Source organism: Psittacula echo (assembly GCF_963264785.1).
Source record: "Psittacula echo genome assembly, chromosome: 22".
NCBI lineage: Eukaryota > Metazoa > Chordata > Aves > Psittaciformes > Psittacidae > Psittacula > Psittacula echo.
The window spans coordinates 6,409,305-6,426,932 of NC_137758.1; the positions used below are offsets into that span (position 1 = coordinate 6,409,305).

General features: G+C 49.9%; 1 protein-coding gene across 3 annotated transcripts in view; it reads left to right on the forward strand.

Moving 5' to 3' along the window:
• ANKS1A (ankyrin repeat and sterile alpha motif domain containing 1A) overlaps nt 1-4,657 on the forward strand; it is a gene marked incomplete at its 5' end in the record, with an annotated part of 112,800 nt that extends 108,143 nt beyond the window's left edge. For 2 of the 3 annotated variants that reach the window (XM_080633193.1, XM_080633194.1), the window contains 2 exons: nt 4,358-4,400; nt 4,490-4,657. In XM_080633193.1, coding sequence (XP_080489319.1) covers nt 4,358-4,400; nt 4,490-4,534 — 88 coding nt within the window. In that variant the 3' untranslated portion in view covers nt 4,535-4,657. Of the gene's footprint in view, nt 1-1,241; nt 4,275-4,357; nt 4,401-4,489 lie in introns of those variants that run through there. The other variant, XM_080633195.1, reaches the window with a different exon arrangement.
• Between the last annotated feature and the right edge of the window lie 12,971 nt (nt 4,658-17,628).

A 17,628-nucleotide genomic window follows, 5' to 3' on the forward strand; every position in this document is an offset into this window, starting at 1 on the left:
CCAACCAGCTCCTCACAGGAGAGGGCTGAGCAGATGGGGCTGTGGCTGTGTGGTAGTTGGGCTGCGCAGAACGCGCTGATGTGCACCTTGGGGTGAGTGTCTGAACTCACTGTGGCTTTCACACCTTGGCAAAACCCCCTCACAGCCCAGTTTTGGAGAGGTGCTGGTGGGTTTGTACTGGAGAGCTGTGAAGAAAGGTGGGCAGCAGCTCCCTGCTCACCTCTGTGTGACGTGTCTGGTGCACACCTTAGACAGAAATGGGGAGGAGGGCACCCTCGGATCCCCAGTAGAGCTCCATGTCCAAATAACAGAATTTACCCCACATCTTCCTTGGTCGTCACCAGTTGGCATCAGTGGGGAGGTCACAACAGCAGCCCTGGGTTATTGCACCTGGTATTTAGGGGCTAGAAGCAGCTTGTCTGGGTTAGAGCTGTTCCTCAAAGCTTCTCTTTCCCCAGACTTGGGAAATCTGATGTTTCAAAATCTTGATTCAGCTCTTTCTCAGGAGTGACTTTGATCTCCCAGGTCATTTGTGGCTTAATGGCACTGAGCAGCAAACTGACTTCAGAGTGAGGGCTAGGCAGGTAAGAACCCAAGGGAGAGGAATAAAAAGATTGTCTTAAAGTCAGAGAAAAAGGAAGGCTCAGCCTGGTGCATGTATTTCACATGCCGAGGAGCCTCTTCCCACAGAGCAAGTGCTCCTCTGCTTAAAGACCCCTGAAGCAGAGGTTGAACTGCCATTGCCTGAAGTGCTGCAGGACCATCCTGCCAGCCACAGTGTGGTGGACAGCAGAATATTGCTGCATCTGAGGTGCTGTGAGAGGCTGGGGTTGGGTTTGATCAGCATCTTTCCAAGCTGTATGGGAGCCCTGAGGGTTTCTGCATCCTTCAAAGAGAAACCATTGGTGTGGTAGTGCAGTTTCTATGTGTAAGCATTTACCATGCCACAGCCCACCCATAAGCCTCACTCTAGAGGGTCTGAGCTCTTGCATCTCCCCTGCTCTCAGCAGGTTCCTCAGCACCTCCCACACTGGGTCACCACAGCATGTGCCTTTCTAAGGGTGACCATCCAAACCCAGCTGGGATCACAGGATCCTGAACTAGAAGCCCCCGCTGCGTGTCCATAACCCTCACAGTTGCGTCACATCCTGGCCATGAGCCTCATCTTTCCCAGCACTTGTGTTTGTGTGACTCAGAAATCATTCATTCCATTATCTTCCTTTCTGTTTGCCTCTGCAAAGCTGAGCTCCGGGCAGCTGTCTCCTACCACGGACATGTAGTAACGGGGCAGAGACCTAAGAAGCAGTGGCCTGCTGACACGAAGATCATCTCCATCTGGTGTCTGCCTTGGAGTTGGGTGCATGGCTGCTCAGTGAGGGCTCCCAAAGCAGAGGGGGGAAAAGGGATCCAAGGCACCAGCTGAGGAAAGCAGCTCTCTCCATGTCTAGCAAAAGGAAGCTGAGACTTCTGAGAGCGATGTCACCTTTTCTAGCTTGGCACAAATGTTTTTCAACCTGTTTCTTTTTTTAATGTGCAAAAATGATGCAGAGCAAATCCAGTTCACAGTTTAAATGTAGCACTGCAGGTTTCTTTGGTGAGGAAAAAAACAATAGATACCCTTATTTACTGAGAATCCACGCAGCCCTGAGTACAACAGGGAGTCTTAATGGTGGGAGTGGTGTGCACATCTCTAACGGTACTTACATTTGCTTCAGTTGTGGGTGAACAGTAGAGAATGCCAAATTCCTGGAAATCACTTCCTCCAGTGTGAGAAGCCTGGCAGGGGAAGTGCGAATGGAAACAACTTCAGGAGTCTGCAAAGGATCTTTCACCCCAGAGTGCTTGTGGCCAAGTCTGACGATGGTACAGAGCTTGCTTCCCCTACAGAGAACTCCTGCATTGCAATACTTGATGTTTCTATGGCAAGGACCCAATTTCTTCCCATTTTTCCGCACTGAACCCCTGGAGATGAGTCCCTTCTCCAGTCTCGTGTGCACCTGAGTTGGTTTTAGATGCAGTTATGCCCTGAAGGGTTGAGGGTTTGGGGTTTTTTAAAGTCTATTCAATTGTGATTTAGCACTTTTTTGATACTAGCTTGTTATTTAATTAGTGCAACCGATTCAGAAGGTGAACAAATAAGGAGTTAAATTTTGGGCATTACATTGAAACAGTCCATACCCCAGGAGAAACCAGACCAACCTGAGGATGGCTCAGCCCCCATCTCAGTCCAGGATCCCCAAAACCACCATCTCAAAGGTGCCATTACTTTTCTTCCAAATTAGCAGAGTATCTAACAGCAGTTTGGGCTGTGACTGATGTGTCTTCACACAGTACTGAGTGTTCCCCTCAAGGGAGAGGGGTTAAAATGGGATTTTCATCCTTCAGACACACAAATGTAGCACAGCACGTGTGTAACCTCGACAGGCATTGTGATGGTTGGGGATGTGGTACCTGCTGCTTTACTATGAGGGTATGCCCAGATAATTTCTGTTTAACTCCAGTTGCTGCTGTATGTCAGGATTTCATTTAGTCTCTCTAGCCAGTGAGGCAGAGAGAGATGATCCGTAATCCCAAGGGCATAGACCTGTAAATGATAAGGAGGGGGAAGTGGAGATGATTATTTTTTAAGTTGATGAATTTAGGAAACCTAACATTCCTTGTTCTGCATATGTTGCATTCATACTGGTGTTAAAGTGTAAATATTTGGTGTGTTGGCAACAAGTCTTTTTGGAGAGATTGCAAATTGAACCTCTGCTTGGGAGGAGGGACGCCTTTCTTTTTACTTGCATGAGCTTTTTGAAGGTTGGCTTGGAGGTGATGTGGTGATGAAGACTCCAATCTTCAGGGGACTGTGCTTAGTGACCCTGGTGGTCCTTTGCAGTCCTGTGTGTGATCCTGTGGTTGTCTTTAGTGATCCAACAGTTCTTTAGCCAGATACTCTCTTTCTCACTACGTAGACAAAGCAGTTGTTTTGGCAGTGCATATTCCCCTTCTATTTCAATGGGTTTTCCCTAGGTACTTGCATGCTGGAGACAGATCCTGGACCATGCCAGTCCCTGACTCCCAGTCATGTTATCCCACCCATTGCACAGGATTCTGCCTCTTCCTCCCTCCAGGGTTTTATGGTGTCAGGGAGGAAAGTGCCCTAAATTTCTGGTGCTGAATATGACTTTGGACTCAAAATGCATCTGCTGTATTCTCTGCCTGGAAGAGGTGGTGCTGCCCTGGGCCTCAGTCCCCTTTTTTAAGGACAGATTGTGGTTTACAGAGTGTGGATTGTGCATGGCATGAGTCCAGGCTGAGAACTCAAGTAACTGAGATGCAGAGCTGTCCATTTTTGTATAGGAGGGGATGAACTTTTTTGGTTTGTTTGGTTTTGGTTTTTTTCCCCTAAATCGAAGCTGCTTTATCCTTTTTAATTTTGTATTTACAAGGAAAAACAACAAGTTGTTCAGCTGCCATTGAACTTGCTTTGGGATTGTTCTTTTATGAAGAAATTATGCAACTTTGGTGGGGTATGTGCCTGTCCCCTCACAGGGAGAAGATGCAGCACCTTCCAGGCTGTACCTCTAGTGGCAAGTCTGCACCTTCACAAGGCTGCTGAGACACAGACCAGATGCCAAATAGTCCCTCTGAACCTGCCCCTTCTATGGGCAGCTGAAGTGGAGGCAATTGCTCTAATGCTCCTTCCACTGCACTTCAGCAGTTTCTAGCGGCACAGTTTCCCCTAGCTTCCTTCTGCTGACGTTTCCATGCAATCAGACCTTATTTTAGAGGTGTTTGCAACACTCTTGTTGCTAAAGGTCTCCCTTTTATGTCTCCTATTGGCATTACTTCCTGTATTTTTTTATTTTCCCAGAAGAAAGTACCTGTGCTGCTCTTGCAAAGTCAATCTAGCTCAAACATTTTTCTTACCCATGGAAGAATAACCTGAGATTCCCTAAGAGGGCAGAGAACACTCACGTTCAGTTTGCAATGTAGTCATTTTTGCTAATTGTGATGTATGGCGGTGGGACTGATTTGTACTACAAATGTTATTTAATCTGTCTGTATTTTGATACTTGAATTTCCTTTTATTTCCTGTATATACAATTGTTAATCTGTTCAAATTTGTCTGAATTTTAAAGCATCTTGTGGTACCAAACATAACCGATCTGTGCAACAACGTAGACTGACCTCACTACAACAAGGCGAGAGTGTAAATATTTCTGGGCTTCCAGCAGTCGTTTTGTTGTTTTCAGAATTGTACAACTTAGAACAGACTGAATTAATAAACCAACTTAGACACGTGTTGCCCTCTTGTCACTGTGACCTACCCCAGGGTGACACCAAAGGCTCCTGTTCTTCTGTGTTACAGCAACGCTGTTCCGGTCCTCAGCCAACAGACCCGACCTGTGAAGGTAAGAGAAGAGGGGTGTGAGGGATGGGAGGTTTGTGGTGTTTGATGAGGTGAGTCCAGCACCTGTGCTTCTCCACTTTGTAAATCAAGGAAAGAGGAAGCATTGGAGCACTGCACAGAGGTGACATCTGGTGACCCCAGCATAAGAAGGACATGGAGCTGCTGGAACAATTCCAGAGGAGGCCATGAGGACGATCAGGGGCTGGAGCAGCTCCTGTATGGAGCCAGGCTGAGAACATTGGAGCTGTTCAGCCTGGAGAAGAGAAGCTGCGTGGAGACCTCAGAGCAGCTTCCAGTGTCTGAAGGGGGCTACAAGGATGCTGGAGAGGGACTCTTCATCAGGGACTGCAGTGACAGGACAAGGGGTGATGGGTTCAAACTGAAACAGGGGAAGTTCAGGTTGGATCTAAGGAAGAAGCTCTTCCCTGTGAGGGTGCTGAGGCGCTGGCCCAGGGTGCCCAGAGAAGCTGTGGCTGCCCCATCCCTGGCAGTGTTCAAGGCCAGGTTGGACACAGGGGCTTGGAGCAAGCTGCTCCAGTGGAAGGTGTCCCTGCCTATGGCAGGGGTTGGAGCTGGAGGAGCTTTAAGGTCCCTTCCAACATAAACCAGTCTGGGATTCTGTGATGCACTGTGGTTGTGGAAGCAGAGCAAAGGGCACTGAAGCTGGGAGCAGTCGTGCTGTAGTTGAGTGGTGTGGGATGGGGAGTGGTGGCTGCTGTGCAGTCGTTTTGTTTGGTTGAAGCTGCTCTGTCTGCACTTGGTCATAATGACCCCAAATATTGAGTGTTATTATTTTGAGACAAATGCATTATTTATGTGTAAGAACACATCCACGGGTTCTGTTCAAGATCTCCATCCTCTTTGGGTATGGTGAGAAATGCTCATTTTTACCCCATTACTGTGCATCTGGAAGGATTGTTCCATTGGGACTGAGAGGACCCTCATTTACTAATGATGGACAGTAAAATAACAGCAGTCAGTGGTTCATGTGACAGCAGCCATTGGGTTTAGTATTTACCCAGCAGAGATCTTGAGCTTGCCAACAAATAGGACATTTTCATGATGTAAAATTAGAGCAAGAAATCCAGACAGGTTAAAGTTCCCATTTTCATGTCAAGTGAAATCTGGCTGATGTGAAATACTAAATACACCAGGGATTGCTAAATTTATACCATATGTTCCATTTCTAATAATTCAGTCAGGTTTTCAAGCTAACATTGAACCATATTGAGCAGATTTAATGATTTTAAATACCATGTGGCCTTATCAAATGCAAACAGCATCCCTGGCCTGTGACTAAAGCTTCAGCAAAGTAGGTTACAGGCCCATGGCAGAATTAACACCTTGAATTAAAACACCCTGAGCTCTTCCACAGCTTTATCAGCTCCACATCCTGTTGCCTTCCCCACCAAATAGTGGCAGGTTTGGGGGAAAAAGAAGCACTGTGTTTTGTAGTTGAGAGGTTTATTCAGATACAGACATGCGGAGTCACTGCATAGTAGTAATGCTGGTCCCTGTGGATTTGTCCAGTTGATTTTTACAATCTGAGGCATGATTTGAGATACTGTGGGAGAAGGTGTTCCACCTCTGCCAGACGGTGAAGATGGTCAGAAAGAATCCACTTCTGAGTCTGGTTCTGCATCTGGGAGAAGCACCTTCGTGAGAATTCCTGAGTGGTGAGGTCCAAACTCCTGCCTGTTGTGGTGGATCACACTTCCAGACCTGCTCCCAGCTTCCCACAGCTCTTCCTGAACAGAACCAAGGCTCTTCAGGAAATCTTTCTGCACTCTGTCCATCAGGGGAAATGGAAAGGCAGAGGAAGGAATGACTCTGCTGCTCTGTAGGGAGAGGAAGTAAGCAAACAAAACTAAATCTACAATCAGCACAGGAAGCTTCCTCCTGCAGTCAAGAGTAGATCTGAAGGCAGCCACATTGTGGTAGGATGCTGTGGACAAGTAACACAGTGGGTGGATTCAGGGACACAGTGGATTAATGTATTCCTCTTCCATTTGGAAGCAGCTGGAAGAGCCTCCAGCACAGGAACCAAGGTGGAACATGTGACACACGGAGAGTACTCAAGTACCAGGGGCACGTGCCTTGAGTTCACTTTGTAGCTGCACTAAGGAAGGCTGTCACTGGGGACTGTGCTGAAGGACTTCACAATGGCCAAAGCCATCAAACCTCACGTTAAAGTGGAGCAGGTCAACAGTAAAGATTCTTCACCCACCCCGAGAGCTTTTGTACTGCACCGAATTGTCAAGGGTCTTCAAAGGGAAATGGAATACAGAACTCTGGGATTTATCTTGCCTGCCACAGCAGCATTTTGAAATGGAAGGCATGCAACAACCTTGCTGAGGAGCACAGAGCCGATACTCAACTATCAGCTACTTCAGATGTTCCTGCACTTGAAGTGAGTATGTGGAAAATGATGATGGAGGCCAAAGTACAGGCAAGACGGGTTTGATTTTCAGACACAAATAGGGGACAGGCTGTCTACTTCATGCCACCCCATGGGTGAGCGAGTGCCACCACCCGCTGCCCAGCCTGTAGTTGATCAAGGTTTGGTTTAGGTTACTAATCCAGCTTTCTGAACTACATCAAAACAAAACCACCTGCTCTGACATGGAAAGAAGAAACCAAATAAACACTGTGGTAGAGTCCACATGGGCTGGGAAGGATATTTAACTAGATGAAGCAGTGGGCAGGAAGAGCCTCACCTTATTTTCATAGCTGATAAAAGCTGGTCTTCCATGTGGAAATAATCTTTCTGTAGCGTACAGGCTGCCTGTGGCACTGCATTCTCAGTTAGCATTCTGAGTATTAATAGAAGGTCAAAGTAAGCAGCTCTTATCCAAAGCATTTGAATAAATATTTTGATGGAGTAGCATTTCAGGGCAGCTGAATACCAGCACTGCTCTCTCTAGGGATAAATAGTATTTAAAGATCTTAGCATGGTGCTTTACTACAGCCAGTGATTAAGCACTCACTCTACATCCTGGCCTGAAGATTGCAACACTGCCTAGGAACAGACCTTGCACTTGGGCCTGTTTAGCTTTTAGCAGGGAAGGGAGGATTTAAGAGATTTTCCAAAGCAATTACTGTTTGGAAGCATTTCAGGGTGGAACAGGAAAATCAAGGCAGTTTCTAAACCAAGTTTCCCCAAACCACCTCTCCTGTTCAGACTATGTGGAGGGGCCAGACACCAAACTTAGTCTAGACCTGTCCTCTATGCTCCAGGGTCATTAGTCTAAACCTAAATTGTGGCCTACGAGTGCAAAGTGGCTTCAAGTTCGACGTAAGTTCAGAGACTCACTAATGATGTGCTGGGCTGTGTTGTCGTTGTCTGCAATGCTTTTTACCTGACCTTTCAGGGAAGTGTATGTCAGGGTAAAAGCAGAGTAACCCACCTGAGGGAGTCCTGCTGACCTCCTGGAGCACGTGGTCACCATGTCTTCTAAAGCTTCTTTATACCTAAATCATACCAAGGTACATGTGCTCTGGCCACAACTCACATTGGTTGGGGAAGGGGGCTTCTCCACGTGCCTGTGGAGTGTCACCACAGCCAGCTAGCTGTGGTGACCAGCATTTAGCCAGAGCTCTGTGAGCTAAGCTTCCTTTCCTGGCTCTTTGGCAAGCATTATGCTGCCCTGGGCTGACCCATGAAATGGTGATCAGCACTACTCATTGTTCCCCTCTGATCAAAAGGGGATCATTGCTCTAGAGTTAACTCCCGACTAAAAACACTGGCTGGCCTCCTCTACTCCTTGCAGTAGACCTGGCTGTTACATGGATCTCAGATTCTCTTCCATGCCCAGAGGAGATTCTTGCCACTTCTCCCACAAGCAACCAGTGCCTGCATACTCACTCTTCTCCTTCTGGAAAACTCAAAGTAACCCACCTGGTAGTCTTGTACCTTTCAGGAGGACCTTTGTTACCCTTTTTAGCCTAGATACAAACCCAGGTAAGCTACATAAGGTGCTTCACAGATGCCTCTGGTCACTAGCAGGACTGCAGCTATGATGGTAAGCTCATTCACCTGCACTTGTATGTCCTGCCTGATCCATAAGCAGTGTCTGTGAACAGAAACCAAATGAGCCTGTGGGTGTGGAAACAGCAGCTGCGATAACTTGGCAGATCTCAAGCCATGGAGCAGAGCTGCAACACCCCCATGAAGCTTGAATGGAAAGCAGCTGCCTGGCAGCAGGGAGGTTTAGTTTTGTGAACCATCCAATTGTTTCAGAGAGGGAAAACCCATGTGTAATGCTTCATGGTGTAGAGGAGACAGAGATTCTGGCAGTTCGTCCTACAGAAGACGCAGAAGCTGTAAAGGAATTCAAGCACTTTTCCTACCTCAGGGTATTCCTTTTGCCCAGGCTCCCAGCAGAGCAGATTCATGTATCCTCGATTTAGCATGGACGCAAGACTAGGCAAAGTTGTGCTACTGCTGGCTGTGGTGTGGTGGCTGCAAAGAGGACATGGACACTTCTGCTGTTGCTCTGCGCAGCCACACTCTCGTGTAATCCAGGTTATCTGCAGTGGGGTAACAGAAGTGGCTGTTTGCAAGGACAGACTGGTCAGGCTAAGTCACTAAGAAGCAGGTATGCCGTACTGCAGGCTGAAGGGGGTGTGTGTGGAGGGAATGGCTTACACCACCACTGACATACAGTATTCATGTCCTGTTGCCAGGGCATGGGGTTAGGCTACTGTGGAGAACATTATATTGGATAGAGGCCTTCAGTCTCCAAAAAGCACCTTTAATGGGGTCTGATGAATGAGAGAGGCAGCCAGAGAGAAATCCTCTACAGCCTAGCAAAAAAGATGCCTAGATCAAATGTAGGATTTCCTTTTTAAATCTGCCTCCTAACATCATTTTGCTCACTCCTCTGAGGATCTCAAAACACTTTAAACTCTGAGAACTTACAGTTCCTCCTCAGAAAGCTATTAGCTCTGACTTATGCATGCAGAAACTGAAGCACTCTAAGTAACTTCTTTTCTGCGAGGTGTTAGTAAAGAGCCTTGAGGAAGGGACCCAGGAGTCTTCCAGCTCTTAGAAGCATTTCTCTCATCTGTTACTGAGCACATGATGAAAGCATCAGCTTTGGAATACTCAGGTTCCCTTCTAATGCTTTAATAACTCCTGTAGAAGGAGCAGTTCTCCTCTCCCTTCCCCAGTGACTTACTAGGCAGCTTATCCAAGAGTTTCTAGAATTTCTTCTGTTCATACTGAACAATGTGGTCTTGCAAATGAGAGCAGATGCTCTGGATGGTAAATTCAGCATATCCATTTTCATCAGGCCCAGCCCCCGGAAAATCTCCCTGGGATGAGACAACAGTGAATTGAAGGTTTAATACTGGAGTAAATGCTGTAACTGGGGACATTTTAGAATGCCGAGAAAGGAGAATTTAGATCCTCTGACTTGATTCCCTTTCCCTACAAAAGGTTGTTCAGTCTAATTGGAGTGGTTCCCAAAAATTACTCTTCAGTCTGGCTTCACGGTTGGTTGTGCCGTGGCCCAGTGACAGCAGGAGCTGCCCAAAGAACCAGCAGTCTCCTGTTGTTCCAGAACTCCAGAGTTCTCCAGAGTTGCTCAACAGGAATCGGGGTTGGCCTTGTCTGGAGACTAAGGTAACTACTGGGAACACAACTTCTGGGCCACACTGTTGCTTAAGGCTTGGCTCTAATGACTCACTTCAGGATGTCTGGCTGCAGTTTCAAATCTTGCAAAACCTCCTTTACCTGCATGAAAGAGGAGTTCTCTCTCTGGCGGTTAATGGAAAAGCACAGACTGAAAAAGCAAACTGTATGCCTCTTCACGCCCCGTTAGGACATGTGTCTTTTAGTGCTGAACTGTGTTCTTACTCACTACACTGTACACTTATTTAAGTAGATACTTATTTAAGTAGATACAGCCCCTCTTATACTTAAAAAGATGTCTTTGTAGAGAGAATTGCAGTTTTTCTGTGGCAGACACTGTACCAGGAAGGGCCTACAGCTGCTACTGTAACCAACAGCTCAAACAATAGCTTTCCATTCTTTTGGTAGATTATGTGTTTTAAAGACCTGGGACCAGAGAGTTTCCTTCTCAGAGAATGCGTTTCCTTCTCAGGCAGGTTTCAGAAGGTGCAGTTGTGTCTCCCTAGAAATTACATGGAGCCTACTTTCTCCTCCCTCTTACCCATGTTCACATAGGAACATCGGATGTAAGGGGGGATGTGGTGATTCAGAGAATACATTCTAAGGTAACCATCTTCTCTGGGCCAGGAGCAACCCAACTCATCTCCTGCAGCAGCTGGATTGGCCAGGTGTGGTCTGGGGCCCAGCAGGGAGCTGTTCCTGCACACTGTTCCAAAAGACTTTGTGCAAGGTCTCCTTCACTGGGTTTTCCAGGCTAAGAGATGGGGATGGCGCTTCTGTTAGCATCAGACTCAGGCACTCAGTTTGATGGAACCGTTCCTCTTGGGTTTTATTGCAGTTCATGTCTTTGAGTGCTCCCTTCTCTTAGTCCTTACTCCTAACAGGCAGCAATACACCTCACCTATCTCTAACGCACGGAAATCTTCCTCAACTTCAGTTTTTCTTTTCCCTTCAACCCTGTCCACAGCACCCAGCACCCAACGTGTCTTAACAGAGGGCTGAGAACAGCACGGCATTTCTCCAGGAAGCTGCCCAAGCCCTCAGAGATCAGCAGTGTTTCTCTGGCTACTGCTTGTGTTTGCCGTGCGCATCAGTCCCTTAAGCAGACCTTCAGCGAAATGCAGACCCCTCAGGGGAGATTGCCACCAAAAAGTCTGCTTTGGTCACGGCACAGTCACAGCTTACGCAGCTGAAGCCTCTGAATCTTTCAGTATCAGTCTTGACATCATATTTATGAACTTCTTAGTAAATCACAAAGCAAGGAATAAATTAAGCTCCAACATATCCCTTTTTTTAATATATTTCAGGAGCTACCTTATTTTCTTGTCATTCTCCTGTTACTTCCACAGTCAGATCCAAACCCACCTCCTTTCCACGTTCCCCCACGGAACCATAACGTGACACAGCAAAGCCAAGCCTGAACATTCACACATACACCCCAACATGCCTGGGAGCCCCTGCCTGCGGTTTGGAGTCGCCATCCACTGGGATTCCACGGACAGTGGTCAGCTTGGAAACGTCATCGGTTATTGTATAGAGAGAACTTGTGAAGGGCCGGCTGCAGAAACGCACAGCCCCAGCGAGCAAGAGAAGGAACGCTAACGCGGGAGAGGAGTTTAACAACATCACTGAGCAACTTCTGAGGGACAAAGCGCAGCTTGCCCGGACAACACGCTTTGTGCACGGGTAGAGGGAGCCTGCGCGTCCGCCTCCCGCGGAGCGCGGCTGACACCTAGTGACGGCGGGGAGCGGCGGCCGCTGTTCCGCCACCGAGCTCCGCGTCAACACGGAGCTACAGCCGCAAATGTTACTCCTGCCGCCGCACGTAACCCTGCTCAAGTACCGCTGGCAGCGCTGAGGGAAACCCCCAGGCCCCGCTTCCACCCCCTTCCCCGTACCGGGCAAAGGGCCGGCAGCTCCTCGCCGCGGGGGCCGGGTCTCGGTCATGCCGGACCCGACCCATGTCTCTCCCCTCACGGAGCCGCCATCAGCCCCGCGGCGAGTGCCGGCCCCGGCCCGCCACAGCTTCAAACGGGACCGAGCCACGGCGCCACGGGCGGGGGGAACGGGCGAGCCTGCTGCCGCGGCCCTGGGGGATGGCCCGCACCCAGCCGCAGGGTCACCGCCCCTCGCTAGCGCCCAGATGCGCTGCGCTGCTCCGCCCAAGGCGCTGCGGCCTCGCTGATGGAGCTCGTCGGGTCGAGCACTGCTCCGCGCCGGGGGCCGTCCCGCAACGGGGAAAGGCCGCAAGCCGCGGGCTCCTGTTCTCCGCTCCCTCGCGAATGGGACGCGCCGGGACTGTCCCGTTGGAGGCGAGGGGGGACGAGGCCGTGAGGGGAAGGGCGGGCCCGGCCTTCCCTACCTGCCCCCGCCATTGCGGTGCGCTCTATGGGCAGGAGCTGCGGCCGAACCGGGCGGCCTCGGTCTGCCCAGCGGGGTGGAGCCGCAGAGCAGCGGTGGCTGTAAGCGGCTGCCCTCGCTCCTCAGCAAGGGCAGCAGATCCCCCATGGCCCGCGGGCCGGGGCTGAGCGGCCTCCTACCTGAAGGCTGTGAGGGGCTGTGGCTCGGTGCCTGACAGGGTGTTGAAATCAGACATGTCTGAGGGAATAAGGTGGAAAGGGTGACTCCACAGAGCTGGAGGGGCTCCAGAGAGCACTGCGGGGTTCACAGCAATGAAACATCCTTCCTTCTTGCTTTATTCCTCTGGGTTTGTTCGGTTTTCATCCCGGTGGACCCAAGAAGCAGTGGCTGACTGCACTGCTATAACCATGCCTTGACTGTGCTGGGATTGGGTTTTGTCCTGGTTCAGCAGCAGCAGTCATTTTTCTCCTTCTTAGTAGCTGGTGCAGTGCTGTGGTTTTGACTTTCGGCCTGGGAACAGCGCTGATAACACCGATGGTTTTAGTTGCTGCTCAAATGTTTACTCTGACCAAGGACTCATGCTCTGCCAGGGAGGAGGGGAAGCCAGGAGGAAGCAGGGACAGGACCCCTGACCCAAACTAACCAAAGAGGTATTCCATACCACAGCACATCATGCCCAGTATATAAACTGGGGGCAGTTACCCGGAAGGGCTGGCTCTCTGCTCGGTCGGGCTGTTTTTCAACGGGTGGTATTGTATTCTCTCCCCTTGTTATTTCCCTTATCATTATCATTACTGGCGGTAGCAGCAGTGGTTTGTGTTATACCTTAGTTACTGGACTGCTCTTATCTCAACCCATGGGAGTTACATTCTTTCAATTCTCCTTCCTGTCCCTCCAGGAGCGGGGGGAAGAAAGGCCGGGGGGGGACTGCGTGGTTCTAATTTACGGCCTGGGCTTAAACCACGACCGGTTTAGAATCAGAATCAGAATTACCAGGTTGGAAGGGACCTTCAAGATCATCGAGTCCAACCCATGCCCTACACCTCGACTAAACCATGTCACCAAGTGCCACATCCAATCTCTTTTTAAACACATCCAGGGATGGTGACTCCACCACCACCCTGGGCAGACTGTTCCAATATTTTATTATTCTTTCTGTGAAAAATTTCTTCCTAATATCCAACCTGTGCCTTCCTTGGCGCAGTTTGAGACTGTGTCCTCTCGTTCTGTCAGTTGCTGCCTGGTGAAAGAGACCAACCCCCACCTGTCTACAACCTCCTTTCAGGAAGTTGTAGAGAGTGATAAGGTCACCTCTGAGTCTCCTTTTCTCCAGGCTAAACAACTCCAACTCTCTCAATCGCTCCTCGTAGGGCTTGTGGTCCAAGCCCCTCACCAGCCTCGTTGCCCTCCTTTGGACGCGCTCAATCATTTCCACGTCCTTCTTAAACTGAGGAGCCCAGAACTGGACACAGTACTCAAGGTGCGGCCTCACCAGTGCTGAGTTTAAACCTTCCAGAGGGCAAAACACCCAGTCTGGGATGAGGCTGCTTGTGCACTAATAAACAAGTTGCCTTTTCTCTCCTTCCTAGCGTTTATTTTCCTTTTAATGTATTTCCTAAGCATCCAGTAACACCAACTTGTGCAGCCGGGTGGAGCTGGGAAGTTCTGGGGCACCATGGGGCAGAGTCTCGCCATGCCGCCGGCTCCACACACATGGTGACCTGAGCTCAGCCCCATGTGTGCAAGGGACAGGCATGAGAACCAGCACGCTCGGGAGCTGGGGCCTTGATCCACCCCTTGTAAACCAGCCCTGGCACAGCTCTGGCCTCCAAAGCCTGTGAAAGGCTTCAGATGTCTGGGTGTTGTGGCTGGGGCACTGCCGAGGATGAAAGGCACAGGACTGGCGCTCCATGTGAGGAGGGACAAGGCCGTTACCACCCCTAATGAGTTACAGCTTCACAGCCAGGCTGTGTGCACACCACCGTGGCTCCCAGCCTGCTGCCACGCACAGCAAAGGGTCCCAGGTAGGTTTAAAGGTTTTAAGGAGCTGCCAGCATTGCACAGGGTTTGCAGCAAGATACGGGTGCAATTAATGCAGTTCAGCTGGTGAGCTGTAACCCTTTTAGCTGTCATAAATGACTGAATGTTGGGAGTAGCCATAGCCTGAAACCATGTCTGCCTTGCTGTATCCCTGCTGTATCCCTGCAGCACAAGGCTGTGCTGGAGCCATCTTAAACCATGGTTCTCTCTGAGGGTGCTGAGGCGCTGGCCCAGGGTGCCCAGAGAAGCTGTGGCTGCCCCATCCCTGGCAGTGTTCAAGGCCAGGTTGGACACAGGGGCTTGGAGCAAGCTGCTCCAGTGGAAGGGGTCCCTGCCTGTGGCAGGGGTTGGAACTGGAAAAGCTTTAAGTTCCCTTCCACTTAACCCAGTCTGGGATTCTATGATTTCCTCAAGCCCTCAGGGAGCTCTCAAAGTCATCCCATCAAAGAGCAATGAGGGAAAACTGCTTGTCTTGGGCAGCGCTGCAGCTACATCAGATAATGACTGGTCCTTGGCTGGGAGGAGGATGCTATTGAGAAACGATCTCGGGAAACCACCCATCCCAGCTCTTTCCTCTCACTTGAAGCACTCCAGGGCCTGTCCAGTGTGTTCGGTTTGCCCTGTCCCCAGGCGGAATTCACCTCTTCCCAAATAGAGAGCTATGTGGTGGAGTGGCACAGGCCTCAGCACAGCTTTCTGTGAGTTCTGCAGGTAGGTGGGCGCAGGGTTTGGTTGTGGGTTTGATTTAGTTTAACTGTTTTCCCAAGAGAGCACGTGTCTTGGTGCAGCCCTGGCTGCTCACTGTGCACAAGCTGGCAATTGTTGTGTCAGACTTTCCAGAGATACCATGTGTGTGATGCCTTAGAGAGGCAACTGCAGCAGCTTTTGGTGGCTCCTGCGTGAAAAACTTAACATCAGGAGAAGGCGGTGGTGCTCTGTGCATGTGAAGCATCCATGCGTGGGTTCCTCCCAAAGAGCTCCTACACCCACAAACAGGGGCACAAGGAGGCTTTCAAGGGTGATTGCTCTGCTCAAAGCCACAGGACGGGGCAGGAAAGCAACTGGTCATGAGAAATAAACCCAGCAAAGCTCAGTGTGGGACCAGGCTGGCCCAAATCCTACCCAGGAACTCCTCCCAGTGCTCCCTGTTCAGCTTTGTGCAATGCCAGAGCCGGCTTCTGCTCCTTTCTGCTGCTCAGCCTCATGGGAGGAAGGTGAGGGTGGGGAAATAGCATTTACAGAGAATAAAACAGCACAGCTTTTGAGGTGACTTCGATTTGCTCACATCTACCTGTGTCAGTGCAGGGCCCGCCACTCCCAGCCTGTAACTCCTGATCCCAGAGGATGCAATTGTATATATTTAAATATACATGCATTTGCCCTGCATGTATTTCTCTTCCCAAGTGACTGGTGACATGAAAAATTGTAGTAGCAGACTGTATTTGTAATGCATTTCCTACAGATTTCTGCAGGGGAATCTGGTTCCTAAGTGGTTTTAACTTGCCCCAAAGGCTCAAGACCTCAGGAGCACTGGTAATAGGCAGGGTGGGTTCTTTTCAATCTACTGTTTTAATGAGCTCCATCCATCTTTCTGATTAGATTAATCTCATTTATTTCAGCCAAGCCATCCAGCTGAAATCCCAACAGAGGAAATGGGGATTTTGAGTCTTTCAGGGTGAGCGTTTGAGTATCAGGCAGCCAACTCCACAGAGACATTTGCAGTTTGCCCTTTTATCACCTCACAAGTTTGTAACCCTGATGATCACATTGGAAGGGGACCATCCAAGCTCTGAACCTCTCTGCATCACCCACAGCATCAATTATGCGCTGTGGAGAGCCCATGTGTCTCTCCTCTGCTCTTTTTGAGCAGCTTCCCTAAGAAAACAAAACCAGCCTAGCAGGGAGGGCTCAGCTTTCCAAAACAGCTCCCGTTTTCCCTACAGGAGCAGAGATAGCTCCATGGCTGGAGCATCTTCTCCAGCAGAATGGCCACGCTTCTGTAGACCCACCACCATGACCCCACCAGGCACAGTGAACAGAGGGTGGGAAGGTTCCACTTGTTCAAATAAGCTGCAGCCATGGAAAGGGAAATGGCGTTTCGGTTTAAAAGCTGCTGTTGATTTTTCAAGCCTGACAAATGTGCAAGTCTCCATTTAGAGGAGTCAAACCAGCAGTGAAATGGGTCCCTATCTGCACACCTACACAGTGATGGAGGCAGCTGAAAGCAAACTTCCTGCTGAGTCCTGATCCAGATCACCTGCAAGCGCAGTGCACCAAGCTGTGAGCAGCCACCGGGCCGTGGAAGGTTCTCTGCAAGCACACAAACCCTGTCTCAGCATGAGAGGTAAAGCCCAGGCGGTGTTACAGCCCCTCACTTCCAAAAAGTGGAGCTTGGAGCCTACGAGCTACAGCTTTGGCTCTGTTATGAGGAAGGCAATCAAGGGGGAGGGCAGAAAACATTATCTGATGTTTTGGGAGGGTGTGGAGGGCAGAGCCAGGAGTTTTCCTCTGCCCCATCAGCCAGGAAAGTCAGTTTTGCAGGACCTCCTGGGGTTGTTTTTGTGCTGGGTGCTGGTGGATCTGGGAGCAGATAGGTGGATCCTGAGGAGCTCACAGCTTCCCTGCAGGTGAATGAAGTGGTGTTGTCCACCTTGTCCAGGTGAGAAGGTGTTGTGGTGGTGGGTCTGCTGTAGCCTGATTTTGGTTTGAATCCTTCAGAGAGGTATCTGCTGCAGTGATGGCTGTGGGGTGGGTGTGCAAGGTGTCTACGTGCTGTAACACACCACATGCTTCACCAATGACTACAGCATCTATTAATTCCCTTCTCCAAAGCTGGTGTGTGACCTTTTCCATGAGACATCCCATACACATGAGCTGGCTGTTGCCACCTCAGTCACGACACCCATGTCCAAGCCATGGGGACTGGCCACTTTGAGCAAACTATCACCCATCCTGCCCAGCCTCTGCGGCCAGCTCCTGATCTTGGGGCATTTCACAGTGATCTCATCATCCATGTACTTAGGGGATGGGTTGGTGCTGGGTAAACTGAGGCTTGGAGAGGTTTGGCTTGTGGTCACATAGGCAGTCTGACTGGAGCCCAGGCGTTGTGGCTGGATGATGTGCATGGATCCAGGGAGATGCTCCTTGTGCTTTCACCCATTTGGACATCCCAGGACCCAGAATCAGTTTTGGG